Genomic DNA, 16,075 nt, shown 5'->3' on the forward strand with positions numbered 1-16,075 from the left:
GTTCTCTAGCACCTTTCATTACACATCAGCCTACACTTCCCAACTATTTCTGAGTTGGGGGAGAATCTGCTCTAATGGGGCGGGGGGGTGGTTCTCATGCCACTGGGAACAGGGCCGAAGGGTGTATTCCTTCTCCAATTTCCTCCCTCTGCATTCACATCCTGGCTGTCTAAATCTGGCCATCACAGAGCGCCTGTTTCATGAGTTGGGGTCCAGGGTGAAGGTGGGAAATGTCCTAACTTCTCTTTTACCAGATTATGAGAACATCTGTAAAGCTAACATCAGTACAGACCATATGGAGAATGGTACTCTCCCCCTCGCAGAGCTATGATTATAGGGACTTTCTGAAGCAGAGATTTAATCAGACTTTGCTTGCTTACTTGCTTGCTTGCTATGGGAGGTCCAGTCATAGAGACCCAGTTAATGTATTTCATCTGATTTTCTGTGTTTGGGAAAGGTGTGACCATCAGTGGCAAGAGAAATTACTGTCCTGAAGCTTCTTTCAAGTGGCTTACCTACAGCCCTTGAATCTCATCCGCCTCAAGAAGTGTCCCCACAGCCAAAGGAAATGCATCCCTCTTAATAGGAAGATGCCAAAAATATCAGAATGAAGTGATTGACTCCAAAGGCAAATGACCCCAGCAGAGAGGGGAGGGTGCTATTTGCTTCCTTGCCAGAGTCTGTGAAATGGCCTTCGTGAGAACAAATAAGGTTTTGTGCTTTACTGGCCATTTAGATCGTATTAGTCACAAGCTTTCTAAAGTGTGCTTTTAAGCTGACAGAGATTTTGGCATTCTCTCCGAAGTAACGAAGCATTTGTCCTTCTCCATGGCATCTTTCACCATCATAAAATACCATTTCCATTTAAAGTAATTAAAATCCTCACTGTAATGGGAAAGATGATTGGAGTCCTTTGTTTTTTGTTTTTTTTTTTTGTTTTTTCCTCTAATTTATGGCTGTGCTGCTGGTGTCTTCACTGGTTTTAATTTGACCCTGGGTGGTGGCGGGGCCGGGGGTGCAGTTATCATTGTTGTGTGTCTGTTCTGTTACTCAACCCTAGCCTTTCAGGATGATGCTAATCTCCCTGTATGACTCAGAAGCTTCACTCTTATCCTGAAGGCAAGTGGCATGAGATTTGTAATTGTCTTTTGGACTCCATGATCTCTCAAACGATTATTTCCTATAATTCCATTTTTGAAAGAGAGTTCCTTGTTTCTTTTTTTTTTTTTTCTGATGCAGTAAGCATCTTGATAGACTTGCTTGATAGACTTGATAATCTAAATTTAGTATTTAAATTTTAATTTAATGTTTATGACAATGAGTTGCTTGCCTTCATTCCCATTATCCACCACCACCCACTTGTCCATCTGCCCCGCCCATGGTCACTGTTAATTTTCCAGCCTTTACTCACAATGGAACAGGCCACCGCACCCGATCCTGGGGTTGTGAGGATCCAAGAGGCTGGGATTCCATTGCAGACCATTTAGCCCCTCAGAGTCTCACTTGCCTTATCTGTAAAATGAGAGGTTGGATCATTCTAGCAAATAGTAGTTATGAATTCACACAGCCGGTAACAAGATGAGTAACAACGTGGGCCAGTATTTATTGAGCAGCTATTATGTGCTTTTAAATATGCCAGGACTAGGTGGTACCCCTGGTAGCTCAGTCAGTAAAGAATCTGCCTGCAGTGCAGGAGACCTGGGTTCGATCCCTGGGTCGGGAAGATTCCCTTGAGAAGGAAATGGCAACCCCCCCTAGTATTCTTGCCTGGAGAATCCCATGGACAGAGGAAACCTGGTGGGCTACAGTCCATGGGTTCGCAGGAGTCGGATACAGCTTAGCGACTAAACCACCACCAAGGGCGTTGGGGATGGGGAGGCAAATGAATAGATGAACCCTTTTGATAGATTAATAATATGGTGGAAAATGAGTTCAAGAGAAGCCATAGAAGCTGTAGAAGCGTGGCATGAGTCCACAGGGTTTTTTTCAGTACTCCAAAAATCAAATAGAACGCCTACATTAGCTCTGGTAAGACTGAGCCGCCTGACAAAAATACCCAGTTTCTTTCTGGTGGCTGGAAACATGTCAACTTAGTGTGGTAACAGCGGTTCTGTTATGCTGCTCCAGAACCCTAGCTGGTAGGTGGAGCCCAGAACTAGCAATTTCTGGCACCTGTGGCAAACAGCATGCGACAGACCCCAAAATCAACTTTTTAATTCACTTTGCGGCTCACAGATGGGTGTTATTACCAGTGTGCACCATCTGGTAACTTTCTATTTTAACCATTCATCCCTGCTAACTAGACGCCAGGCTTTTTTAAATTATTATTTTAAATTTATGTGACCTCTAAATGTTCATGACCTAGGGGAAAAAAATCCTAGTTATCCTGCCCTCCTTGTAGTCCTGGTTTTGATTTATAGTGAGAAATGTATTATTATTTTGTGCAATTTGTTTCATAAGCCAACATTTTTCAAATATGAGGCCCACAAAAGAAAAACTAGCCCTCACTGGTTAAAAGATTCTTGCCAGGTGGTCGGTGTTTCTGGTTCCAAAATCACATGTGTCCTCCACCAGGCCTGCAGAGCTCACCGCCTGGCATGGAGCGAACACTCAGTAGAAATGTCACTGGAAGCGTGCCAGTGGACAGGCAGCATTAGATCTGTCCAGTCTTGTTCCTCATGTGCTTCTGAGAGGCCAGACCAATGTCTGTAGGCTGGGACAAACTCCAAGGGGTGTTGTCAGTGGTGTGGACAGAGCCTTGAGCCAAGTGGGTGTCCTTGTCACATGGTGCAAAGATCTGTTTTGTGAATTATGTGGCTTTCCCTGGTGGCTCAGACAGTAAAGAATCTGCCTGCAGTGGAGACCCAAGTTCGATTCCTGAGTCGGGGAGATCCCCTGGAAGGGAGGGCATGGCAACCCACTCCGTTATTCTTGCCTGGAAAATCCCATGGACAGAGGAGCCTAGTGGGCTACAGTGCATAGGGTTGCAAAGAGTTGACACAACTGAGTGACTAACACTTTACTCTCTTAAAGAATCATAGTGCCTGTATTTTTTTTTAAGTGTCTCTGTGTGTGCATATATATATTCTTTTTTTTTTTTTTTTTTTTTTTGGCTGTGCTGGGTCTGTTGCTGTTGCAACATGTGGGATTTAGTTCCCTGACCAGGGAGTGAGCCTGGGTACCCTGCATTGGGAGTGGGAAATCTTAGCCACTGAACCATGAAGGAAGTCCCTTGTTTTGTGAATTAAAACCTCGAGACGCACTCTCAGTCATTATTAATATGGTGGTTCTGATCGTATCTTCTGATATTGTTTCTTGCTTGTGTCTACCTTTTAATTTGTGCTGATATGTTCCTATGCACTCTTGTCTGTCTGTGTTTAAGAAATGGGAATCTCCTGCAGGGCCACCTGGCCAGGCCAGAGCAACCACTGGTGGTGATGGTTGAGGGCGGGTAGTTCTGGAACCAAATCCCCGTGAATACAGAGGGACAGCTGCATTTAGCTCGATGTCTGAGATGTCCACTGTGCCCTTCCTGGTCTTCGTCTTGGTTCTGTTGTCATAGACATGCTCTGAGCCGGCAGGAAGCACGTGTGACCAAGGAGGGCTGTATATTTCTGATTCCAAGTTTATTGTACATTTTGAATGGTACGCGCCGTGCCCCTCTACTGACGTGTGGCCTTTCTTCTTTCCCCAGAATGTCGAGTGGTGAAGTCCACTTCCTACACCAAAATAGCTTCGTCCTCCCGCAGGAGCACCACCAAGAGCCCAGGGCCTTCCCGGCGCAGCAAATCCCCGGCATCCACCAGCTCAGGTAAGGCCGCGGAGGAGCCTGGATCGACTGCTTTGTGACGCATGCTGAGCAGAGGGTGTGTGAAAGCCCAGAGCGTGAGGTTTCAACAGAGTGCAGATTCCGGTTTATAATTTTAGAACATGGTAAGCTGGGGGAACAGATTTGCCAGAGTCTAGCATGTTGGCTGTAAGAAAAAACATCGGGTTCAGGAAAACTTAATGAAAGATTCGGAAAACCCAGACTTGCCCACAAATAGGAGTACGCTCCCGACTTGCATCATTTCTGCTCAAAAAAAAAAAGAAATACTTTTTAGGCTCAGGGCCCCTGACTCCAGGAACCTTCATTAAAGCTCCTGTTCCACTTGTGACTGGCTGGTGAGGAGGCTGCTGCTTGTGTGCCCTGAGTCTTGATCAGCACACTTTCGCTGTGGCCCCAGCACAGCCCTGGGGCCCCAGTAACTGCAGTGCCTCTGGGCCTGGCTCCTGTCTGTCCTGGGCTAGTGCTGGTGTTGGAGCAGGATGTGGACTCGCAGGATGAGCGCCTCAGCTCTGCCCTGTCCTTCTTTGGCCTTAAACTGACATGAATCAGTTTGTCTGTCTGTGTCTTAGGTAGAAGATCTAGTTCACGGTGGTAGGTAATTATTTACTAAGTGCTCTAAACTGTTGAATGTGAATTACTAAATGATACATACATCAGAGTGATCGTCACCTGATTTCACAAAGGCAGGCAGGGAAGCTCTTATAAATAGAGACCAAGACCTTTAGGGTCTACACGGAGGCCTTCTTACACTCAGCAGTGTGGTCCCAGAGGGATGTGAGAAGATCTCTAGGCTCGGGCTACAGGACCTCCCTCAAGCACGACTGCCCAGTATGAATTACAGCCTCCCTGTTTAAAAGTGGAGACCCTGTAATCTTTTTTTTTTTTTTTTTTCTGATTAAAACTGAAACTTCTGAAACGAGTCTTAGAAGAAGGGACTCTTAGTTGGCTGGACCATGTGGTCCACCTTGGTTCTCTAAGAGGTGCTTTTCCCTGGGGGCTTTGCTGCATGCCACAGTCCATAGGGTTGCAAAGAGTCGGATACGACTGAAGCAACTTTGCACGCATGCATGCACACTCTTCCCTAGCAGGTCCTCCAAGACCTTCTTCTCACTTTGTCCCCTCCCCACAGCATGGCTACAGCATCTCACAACACAGCTGGCCCTTGGGGTGGGGTGAGTGTGCCTCACCTATTTTTCGATGAACTCGGAGCTCCTCCCTTATTGTGTTGTAAGGTCACCTAGACTGGACAGAACACTGATGTCAGACTCTGTTAAAGAGTAAGGTGATGAGTTGGCTTAAAGCTCAACATTCAGAAAACTAAGATCATGGCATCTGGTCCCATCACTTCATGGGAAACAGATGGAGAAACAGTGGAAACAGTGTCAGACTTTATTTTCTGGGGCTCCAAAATCACTGCAGATGGTGACTGCAGCCATGAAATTAAAAGACGCTTACTTGTTGGAAGGAAAGTTATGACCAACCTAGATAGCATATTAAAAAGCAGAGACATTACTTTGCCAACAAAGGGCCATCTAGTCAAGGCTATGGTTTTTCCAGCGGTCATGTATGGATGTGAGAGTTGGACTGTGAAGAAAGCTGAGCACCAAAGAATGGATCCTTTTGAACTGTGGTGTTGGAGAAGACTCTTGGGAGTCCCTTGGACTGCAAGGAGATCCAACCAGTCCATTCTGAAGGAGATCAGTCCTGGGTGTTCATTGGAAGGACTGATGCTGAAGCTGAAACTCCAATACTTTGGCCACCTCATGCGAAGAGTTAACTCATTGGAAAAGACCCTGATGCTGGGAGGGATTGGGGACAGGAGGAGAAGGGGACGACAGAGGATGAGATGGCTGGATGGCATCACCAACTCGATGGACATGAGTTTGAGTGGACTTCGGGAGTTGGTGATGGACAGGGAAGCCTGGCGTGCTGCGATTCATGGGGTCTCAAAGAGTAGGACACGACCGAGCAACTGAACTGAACTGAACTGAAGGTGATGAGACTCAAAAGTTTAAAGTTCATGAGAGTCATTTGGGAACTTGGTATAGAGTTTGCCATTCTTACCCCCAAACTCTCTAGATTCTGACAAGGACAAAAGCCTGTTTTAACCAGTATTCTAGGCAGTTCTGATCGGGTGATCCTGGTCCCAGATTTAGGAGGACAGACAGGTAAGGAAGTGGTTTCCAGAGTATGGTTCCTGGGCCAGCAGCATCACCATCCCCTGAAATGGGGCCCAGCAGTCTGGGTTCTCACAAGCCTTCCAGGTTATTCTGATATTCACCTAAGTTTAAGAACCCTTGGATTGTGGGTAACAAAAGAAGAGATAAACATGGGGAGTCACTGACTCTGGACCGTCAAGGTTGGAAGACGAGGCCTGCTCATCTTCATTTGCTGGCATAACAAAGATGACTTCCTTCCTGCCTCCCTGCTTGCCTCCGAGCAGCGGTGTCTGTCTTTAACCCTCGTAACCCGGCGCTGTGAAGTATAGCAGTGCGCAGAGGAGAGTGGCCGGTGCCAGTCTCCTTTTCTGCTTCCTCGTAATGACCTGCTGTCAGAGAGCCAGTCCCCCAGGCGAAGAGAGAATTTATGTCTGAAGATCACCTCTTCTCTGGAAACTGATACTGGAGAAAGGCTCTCCCTTCTGGGGAGATGCCACCTACCTGCAGATGTAGACTCCAAGAATGGTTGGGTGATGACAGAAAAGCTGCTGGTTAAAGCTTCCCTCGGGGGCGGGAGCTTGTTATTAACCAACTGATAGGTTACAGTGGAGCCCTTTGGAGGATGATCAATCTTGACCAAAGAGCAGTCCTTATTTTTTCCAGTCAGACCCACCTGGGCTGTAGGATGAAGTCCCACAGAGCAGGAAGGAAGAAGAGGTGACGGGCCTAGCCAGCCTGTTTTCCCTAAAATCGTGGCTGTTTAGTACAATCGTGAAAAGCTGTGAAGGAGAAACAGGCCTCACATTAGTTGGAACGTTATCAATACCACCAAAAAAATGTCTATATTAAAAAACAGTATTTGTGCCCTATCCAACCCACTTTGATACTGCACAAATTTACTTAATCTTTCCTCTCTCCTTCCTCTTAGTATACACCATGGGGTATGGGACTTCCCTGGTGGTTCAGTGATTAAGACTCTGTGCCTCTATTGCAGGAGTCTTGGGTTCAATCCCTGGTTAGCAAAGTAAGATCCCACATGTAGTGGGGCGAGACCAAAAAATCAAAAATTCAAAAAGTACTTAAAAAATATCAGGTGTGGTTGAGGAAGAAGTATCTAATAATGAGAATGAGAGATTAGCTGAAATCGTACATCTCTTAATATCATAGATATTTTAAGGGAATCAACATGCACTTATTGCTATTAACTTTTTGTTATTACCTTTGGAGGTGGTGTCTTTTAAGAGCTGTAGCCAGTTAGAAGCTCTTAGGCTTGGGCAAGAATTTCTTTCTCTCTGCTTCTTGTCTCCATAGGTCACAGAAGGTAGTGGGCAGGTCAGAGGAGTGCGTGTCTAAGGACCGGCTCCTGACACCAGGAGCAGTTACTGTCTGCAGCTCAGGTTTCCACTACAGATGCAGAAGTGTCTTCATGCTTCTGTCTGTCTAATCATGGCAGCCAGGACTAAACAGGGGCCTCTCATTGGTAATATAGGGCTAAAAGAAAAAAAAAGGAAGAGAGAATTTTTTCAACTCAGAAAAAAATAAGCTTGTAAATAATGAAGAACCTACTTTATTTCAAAAAAGGAATCTAAAATTTCAGTTAAGAAAAAAAAAAGAACCATCACTCTAATCTTAAAAAGATAATTATGAATACAGGAAATTGTTTCACTTTGGAATTAACTGGTCACAGACTCACTATTCAGCATCTCTTAAGATTATATACGTCTTATAAATGTATTTAATTATGATCTTATAAATAAAGATGACTATATCATTTACCAAAAGTAATTCTGGAAACTCAAAAACGGAGATAGGCAAATGTATTAGATGTATTTGAATTTGTCACTGCCAACGTTTGGAACCATTCTCTTTAGAAGTTTAAAATGCATAGGGTACATTACCTCAAAATTGATAGGTTGCTTGGAACAAGCATTTCTATTTTCTGCTGTTTCTCTGAATCCCTTTTCCACCAGTTAAAACCTGGTTGATTTGACCAGAAATCACCTGGAATACGTGATAGGTACACCATGCCAGGGAATTATCATTTCTATTCAGAAAGCATAATCCAATCCATCCTAAAATCAATGTATTCTTGAAAAATTAACACTTCATTCAAAGTATCTTTAAACTTATAGGTCAAAAGTAATTAAAAAGTACATATCATGTTTTAATATAAGCCTTTTATGCATATAGTTTTCAACTCCCTGCTTTTTGATTTAGAAGATATGCCATGCAATCATTTCCTGGTTATATAAGAGCTTATAATATGTGATGACTGTCTCTTGATTCTGACTTGCTACCAAATCTTCCCACCTTCCTCTGGATGATTCTTATTTGAGAGGATTTATAGAGCAGCAACACCCAGTCGCAAATGCATGGCTTGCCTCAGGGACCCCTTTTCCCAGGACCTAAGCCCAGGGTTTAGAAGGTTCAGTGGTGTCTCCATGTCTTTTGAGGGCAGGTGTTCTTGCTGGATGTCAGGGGATCAGCTGCCTTGGTCCCCTCCACTGAACTAGCCTGAGACTCCTGCCTCTACTCAAGTTTCTCTTGAAAATGTGGAAGGGAGCAGTGAATTTTCTCTGTATTGACTGCATCTGAACTTTCTTAAAATAGCCTGTATATTGTTTTTCATAAATTATAGGACTGGAATGTGAATAACTTCCCTTTCATACTCCTGGAACATTGATGTCCCCCACAGCCCCCTTCCACCATGAACCTGACTTTGTAACATTGAGGAAGTTTTGTTTTTCCTCCTTACACATTCACCTTAAGTTTGAACTGGTTTCTCCTTCAGTTTTAAAATTTCTGCTTCCAGTATTCACCTTCCTGCCTGACACAGAGATTGGAGCATTGCATGAAGTTGAGATTTGTAGGTCCCCATGCTATCTGTCGGAGAAGGCAATGGCAACCCACTCCAGTACTCTTGCCTGGAAAATCCCATGGACAGAGGAGCATGGTAGGCTGCAGTCCATGGGGTCGCTAAGAGTCGGACACGACTGAGCGACTTCATTTTCACTTTTCACTTCCATGCATTGGAGAAGGAAATGGCAACCCGCTGCAGTTTCTTGCCTGGAGAATCCCAGGGACAGGGGAGCCTCGTGGGCTGCCGTCTATGGGGTCACACAGAGTCGGACACGACTGAAGCAACTTAGTAGTAGTAGTATGCTATCTGTGATTGCTTTGTTGACTTTGCATTTACTTTTAAGAAGTTTTTTAATGATCTCTTTACCACTTTTAGAAGTATTTATTTATCTATAGCCGCGCTGGGTCTTTGTTGCTGTGTGAGGGTTTTCTCTAGTTGTGGGGGGTGAGGGGGCCTTCTCTCTGCTGCATTGTGCAGGCTTCTCTCTTGTTGCAGAAAAGGGACTCTAGGCGCGCAGGCTTCAATAGTTGCAATTCACTGGCTTAGTTGCTCTGTGGCATGTGGGATCTTTCTGGACCAGGGATCAAACTCATGTCTCCTGCATTGGTAGGCTGATTCTTAACCACTGGACCACCAAGGAAGACCTGGGCTTTACATTTAAATGAAACATCAGAGTTAACATAGAACTTTAATCTCTTTATTTTCCTCTCCCAACAACAAGCAAGACAAGACATTATTCTTTGTTATATAATATATAATCTATCTTTTAAATGAGGAAGCAGGGCCAGGGCTGGGGGAACTGCTTGGCCCAGAGTCACAGGGCTAATGTGTCTGCTCAGAACAGGCAACTGGGGCTTCCAGTGCTCTGGACACAGCAGGCTGGCCATTCTTGATAACTGTTTCTTCACCTCTGCTTATTAAAATTTTGATCTTCAGGAAATAACTGATGCAGTACCTAGTTTAAGATTGAGATTTATAACATCATAACCCTTTGTAATAGAAGCCTAAGTGTTAGTCCCAGGCAGGGGCATTCCAGGGGGTAAAATGATTCACTCCAACTTCATGATGGTTGCCAGTAGTAGACAGAAACTTTCTTTTGTAAGTCAAATGTTAGAACAAGAATGAGACTCCTCGGTAAATCTTTTCTTTGTTCCTTACTCATTCCTCTTCTTGAGACTAGGAGAAGTTAGAGGTGATTTATTAATGTAAGGTGTTCATTTACACATTCAGAAATATCAAGTTCAACCCTGCTAGTGTCGAGCACTTGCTAGACACTAATAATGCAGAGATGAAAGAAATAGCCCCTCCGGTCAAGAAGCACACAGGTTAAGCCCCCTAAATAATTTACACATAGAGTAATTCACAGAGCTGTTGAATTATTATTAGTCTCCATAACAGAAAGGGTCCAAAGAAGGCAAACTGGAGCTGGAGGAAGAAGGAACCAGAAGTCTAAACAAGAATAAGAAGTCCCCAGACAATGGTGTGCTGAAACACTGAATGAGGTATCATTAAGAAATGGGGTAAACTTCTCCAGTAGTCCAGTGGTTAAGAATCGCCTGCCGGTGCAAGGGACATGGGTTCAATCCCTGATCCAGAAAGACCCCACATGCTTCAGGGCAACTAAACCCATGCGCCGCAACTGCTGAGCCCTATCGTTGTGCCCTATAGCCCGATAGGTCTGTGCACTCCAGACCCTGAGCTGCACAACAAGAAAAGCCACTGCAGCAAGAAGCCCGCATACCAGAGAAAAAGCCGAGCACCGCCGCCAGAGTAGCCCCTACTTGCCCCAACTAGAGAAGGTCGGTGTGCAGCAGTGAAGACCTGGCACAGCCAAACATTAATTAATTAAAAAAAGAAATGGCAAAAACTGGTTTTAGTTACTTCTTAAAGAAACAGAAATGTGTAAGAGCATCATAAAGAGAGTTTTGTGTGGATTGAAGTTTTATTCATGTGTCTCTTTGGAACATAGACATCTCACAACATGTGTAAGTTTAAAGGTGAATTTCTCGTCAACAAATTCCTTTATCTGCACGGGGAAATTATAACAAAGTCTGTCTCCAAATAAGAGTATTTTATGCATTCATTCAATTTCAGTAAGAATGGATAAGCTTTCGTTTTATTTTGTTTTCTTAATGTTAAAAGTAGAAGAAAGCTATGTTTACCTATCTTGAATCATCATTGCGGCAGTCCTCCTTAAAAACTTAGAGATTTCAAACTTTTGGCCTCTTAGATCTCTTATAAGAACTTTGAGAAGTTTGTTTGTTTTAGAGTTTTATTCCCAGTTAGGTGGATGGCCATTTTTCTTTCTTATATAGTGACTGCCTCTGTTTAGAAGCCATAACAAACATAACTGAGTCCCCAGTGGATGCTTATGCTCATCAATTCAAGCATAAACTGATGCACTTTCTTGCCCTCCAGAAGCTTATAGTCTAAGACATTCATTCATTCAGTATGCATTGAAACCCGCCAGGGACCAGTGATGTGAGAGATGCAAGAGTGAACATTTAAAAGAAGGAAAAGTTAGATGCCTTAGTTGATGACCTTCTACCACGATGGAAGCATTATCTTATATTTCTCAGGCTTAAAACTCACTTTAATGTGACTTTGGAAATCCTCAAGTCTTTTTTATTTATGCTAGTCAAATTTTACTTTTTTATAGTTATATAAAATATTTTATGCAACATATGCAGATAAGGATCAAAGCTGGGGAAGCAAAGAGAATTTTAATCAGCATACTGGTCCAATTTGTCAATTTTTAAAACTTATAGCAAGCACCATCAAAGGCAGATGGCTAGCTATTAATTTTTAGCTGTCTTTTTCCTTTAGTGCAGAGATTTCAGACATATACATTCTACAGAGGATCTTTTCTGCTTTGGCATTCCAAGAGAATTGTTGAAAACAAAATGCAGCAAGCAAATCCAGAGGGCTGATGACTCATTCCCTTTGTTTTTAGAATTTTCTATTGCCTATACAGCTGAATCCCCCTTCCATTCTCCTTCCCTGCACTTATCAACCACTGCCCACCCACCCCCCACCCCCCACACTGCCCTGCTCAGCAGGTAAGTATTTCCAAAGATACTCCTTGAAACTTTGAACCATTATCTTGACACACTGTCTGTGGGGGCAGCACCCTATGGCAACTGCTTTAATAAATCCTCACCACTACTGCTCCACGTTAATTAAATATAACCAGGACAGCAACTGTGTTCCAGGCATGTATTAGGTTGTAGGGATACAAATGTGATTAAACCGCAATTCTTATCTTCAAGTTGGGAGACAAACACATATGCTACTTACTATAATAGTGTAGTAAGTGCCACGGGGCTACATCTCATTAATAGGGTCAAAAGGACTTATAAACTGGGACTTGAAGCATCTTGCCGGGATAAGAAGAGCCCAGAGGGCATCAGCACCTGAGAAAACAGTGAGAGTTAAGGCACAAAAGCATGGAAACATACGGCACGTTTAGGGAGCAGTTGCTAGTCCAGTAGAAATGGATGATAAAATTCTAGAAGAGGAGAAGATGGTGGTAGCCCAGTTGGTTATGCTGAGATTGCACCATGCACTATGCCATGAGAACAGTGTTGTGTGTATTAGGGGGTAAAAGGTGACTTTTAGTAAGGTCATGATTAGTTATTTACCTGAATTTATATACAATGGCACAGGGGTAGAAAGGATGGCTACACAGAAAGGACCGAGGGCCAGGAAGGCTCTGTGAAGCCACCTGGGAAAGAACTGTTAGGACAGAATTTAAACAGTTTTTAAAATGGGGGACAGGCCTTCCCTGGTGGTCCAGTGGTTAGGCCTTTGCCTTCCAATGTTCAGAGGGTGCAGGTTCGGTCCCTGGTTGGGGAGCTGAGATCCCACATGTCTTGTGGCCATAAAGCAAAACATAGAAGCAATATTGTAACAAATTCAATAAAAGTTTTTAAGAATGGTTTACATTAAAAAAAATCTTATAAAATAAAATGTGGGAAACTTCAAAAGGGAAATGAAACTAAGAATTTAACTGGATGTGAGGCCAGACAAAGAGAAGGGGATCAGAGGTGATTTGCCCATTGATGAAGGATGGGTCCTATTGTAGCCACGTCCACGTGAGATGCTCCAGAACCATCAGTAGGCAGGTAGGAAGGAACGGTGTGGAAGTCAGATTTGAGCTTTCTGTGTATGTACTGGGGAGACACTGACATACAGTAGTGATTTAAATAATAGAAATGTAAAATGCATCTCCCCTCAACCCAAGGAGAGATTGGAACTGCAGGAACATGTGCAGTTATAAGGGTACATCAGAGGACATGAAAGTCAGAAAGTCAGAAAGAAGAAAGAGAAAAACAAGTACCTTATATTAATGCATACATGTGGAATCTAGAAAAATGGTAGAGATGAACCTATTTCCAGGGCAGGAGCAGAGACGCAGACTTGAAGAACAGACTCGTGGGCACCGGGCTCGGGGGAGAAGGGAGGGTGGGATGAATTGAGAAAGTACCATTGACATATATATACACTCACACGTGCAAAATAGCTAGCTGGTGGGAAGCTGCTGCATTGCACAGGGAGCCCAGCTCGGTGCTCTGTGATAACCTAGAGGGGTGGGATGGGGGGTGGGAGGGAGGCTCACGAGGGAGGGGGCATATGCACACACACAGCTGACTCATGCTGGTGCACCGCAGAAACGAACGCAATACTGTAAACCAGCTATCCTTCGATTTTAAAAAAAGCACATTAGAAAAGGCGAGAAGGCACAGTGAGTGCGCAGAACGGAAGTCAGAGGGGGCAGAAAGTTTCAAGATGGAGGAAGAGGCCAGAAATGTTAACATGAGGGCAGGTAGAGTTGAGGACTGAAGGGAACGCAGGATTTGGCAGTAAGGACACCACTGGTGACCTGTGGAAAGTCCCTTTCAGCGGGCACTTTGTCCCGGGGGTCATTCCGGGACTGCCCCCGGGGGCGGACGCCCGGGCTTTACTCCAAGGGGAGGCCGCCCCGCAGTACCTGGTAGGGTGGGGACCAAGCACCCAGAGCCCTTCACCACGCTGATCCCTGGTGGTGCCTTTAGTCACCTCATTCCTTCAGAATGACCAGCCTCTTCTGCGGTCCCCGCTGACACATGTTCATCATTTTGAATCAGCATTCCAGATGACGCTGTCCGTGAAAGTCCAGATCTCTTTCCTTTCACCTTGAAAGCATCTTCGGCTCCTTTTCTCCTCTTCGTCCACCTTCGGTTTGTCACCAGGGTTCTCGGCCCCTGCTTTGCTGTCCTAGGACTGATTTCTCGCAGCTGCAGGAGCAGCACCGGCCCCCTCCCTGCCTCTGACCTCTGCTCCTCACCTCTGTCCTGGCCGCTGATGTTAGACGTGTTCCGGTTACTTCTGTGTGTGTGTGTGTGTGTGTGTGTGAAGTCGCTTCAGTCGTGTCTGACTCTTTGCAACGCTATGGACTGCAGCCCGCCATGCTCCTCTGTCCATGGGATTCTCCAGGCAAGAATTCTGGAGTGGGTTGCCATGCCCTCCTCCAGGGGATCTTCCCGAGCCAGGGATCAGACCTCCACTTGCTTACGTCTCCTGCACTGGCAGACGAGTTCCTTACCACTGGCACCACCTGGGAAGCCTGTTGCCATTACTTACCGTCTGCTAAATCAATTCTGAACTCTTTATTCTAGGATGAAGAACTGTCTTGGGTTGCCACAGTCTTCCTTTCCAGCTGTATCTCTCATGTCTCCTCTGGACTTGTGTTCTAGCCTGGAAACCAATTTAAATTTCCACCAGGAACCCCTGGAGCTCTTCCACCTTTATTCCTGTCACTTTCTAGAAGCCTTTGCTCTATCACTTCTGGTCAAAAGTGCACATGCCCAGTTTGGCCCAGCTGACCTCTGTGAGGGTCTACCCCTCCTCCCCCATCCTGTGACAGTTGATTTGGCTCCCAGGCTATAGGAGACGGGTGTCACCTGACCAAGTCAGGGTTTCTGAGGGCAGGAGTTCTTTAATGCATCCTACAGTGCCTTCCGGAGAAGGCAATGGCACCCCACTCCAGTACTCTTGCCTGGAAAATCCCATGGATGGAGGAGCCTGGTAGGCTGCAGTCCATGGGGTCGCAAAGAGTCTGACACGACTGAGCGACTTCACTTTCACTTTTCACTTTCATGCATTGGAGAAGGAGATGGCAACCCACTCCAGTATTCTTGCCTAGAGAATCCCAGGGACGGGAGAGCCTGGTGGGCTGCCATCTATGGGGTCACACAGAGTCGGACACGACTGAAGCGACTTAGCAGCAGCAGCAGCAGCAGCAGCACAGTGCCTTCAAGTTCATGGTCACTACTGAGTAAATGTTGACTGCATGAGTGAATTGAGGAACAATGGGATCTTTTCAAGTTGCCTAGATCTCTTGAGGTTCAAGGCCCCATTTGTAAATATTAAAAAAATTAATTCATAGATCCATGTTCCTCTCTCCAACCCCTCTGTTTCTGTTGACCTCCTGCCTTGCCACTGTCCACAGCAGATAAGACAGTCCTTTTGTCTTTTGGGTGTGGGGGGGCATGACCCATGATACATGGGATCTTAGTCCCCAGTCGTGTGGGGTCTTAGTTCCCTGACCAGAGATAGAACCCATGCCCCCTCCAGTGGAAGTGCAGAGTCTTAACCACTGGACCGTCCCAATAAGGTGAAAGTGTTAGTCACTCAGTCATGTCCAACTCTTTGTGACCCCACAGTCGGTAGCCCACAAGGCTCCTCTGTACATGGGATTCTCCAGGAAAGAATACTGGAGTGGGTTGCCATTCCCTCCTCCAGGGGATCTTCCTGACCCAATAAGATAGTCCCTCTGAATTGGACCTACTGTCCCTGTTTAAGAAAATGCAGACGGATGGTTAAAATCAGGGTTCCAATTCATCTATGAAGTCAGCACCTGTGAAGCTGAAATGAGGAAAAAGCATTTTTCTCAAGAGTTCTCCCACCCATCAGACACTTGTCTGTTTTGTCTTTGCCTAGGTTGACTCCATCTGCTTTTTCCTTCTTTTTTTCTTTCTCAATAATGTGGCAGGCAATGGACAAGGGCTGGGAAAACATATTTTAGAGTATCTACAGCCTCCTCCATGATCAGGGAGTGAGGGAAAGTCTAAGGCAAGCAGCCAGATCTCCCGGGAAGCCTGCCTGAATCACCACCCCCTGAACACACAGACGGATAGATGGACTCACATGCGTGCAAACATGTTCCTTCCTCCCATGCCTGCAAGT

At 45.2% G+C, this 16,075-nt stretch overlaps 1 protein-coding gene across 2 annotated transcripts in view; it reads left to right on the forward strand.

Moving 5' to 3' along the window:
- DCLK1 (doublecortin like kinase 1) overlaps positions 1–16,075 on the forward strand; it is a 352,660-nt gene that overhangs the window by 246,697 nt on the left and 89,888 nt on the right. For both annotated transcript variants that reach the window (XM_055542366.1, XM_055542367.1), the window contains exon 5: positions 3,695–3,811. In XM_055542366.1, coding sequence (XP_055398341.1) covers positions 3,695–3,811 — 117 coding nt within the window. The remainder of the gene's footprint in view (positions 1–3,694; positions 3,812–16,075) is intronic.

Source organism: Bubalus kerabau, chromosome 12 (genome assembly GCF_029407905.1).
Source record: "Bubalus kerabau isolate K-KA32 ecotype Philippines breed swamp buffalo chromosome 12, PCC_UOA_SB_1v2, whole genome shotgun sequence".
NCBI lineage: Eukaryota > Metazoa > Chordata > Mammalia > Artiodactyla > Bovidae > Bubalus > Bubalus kerabau.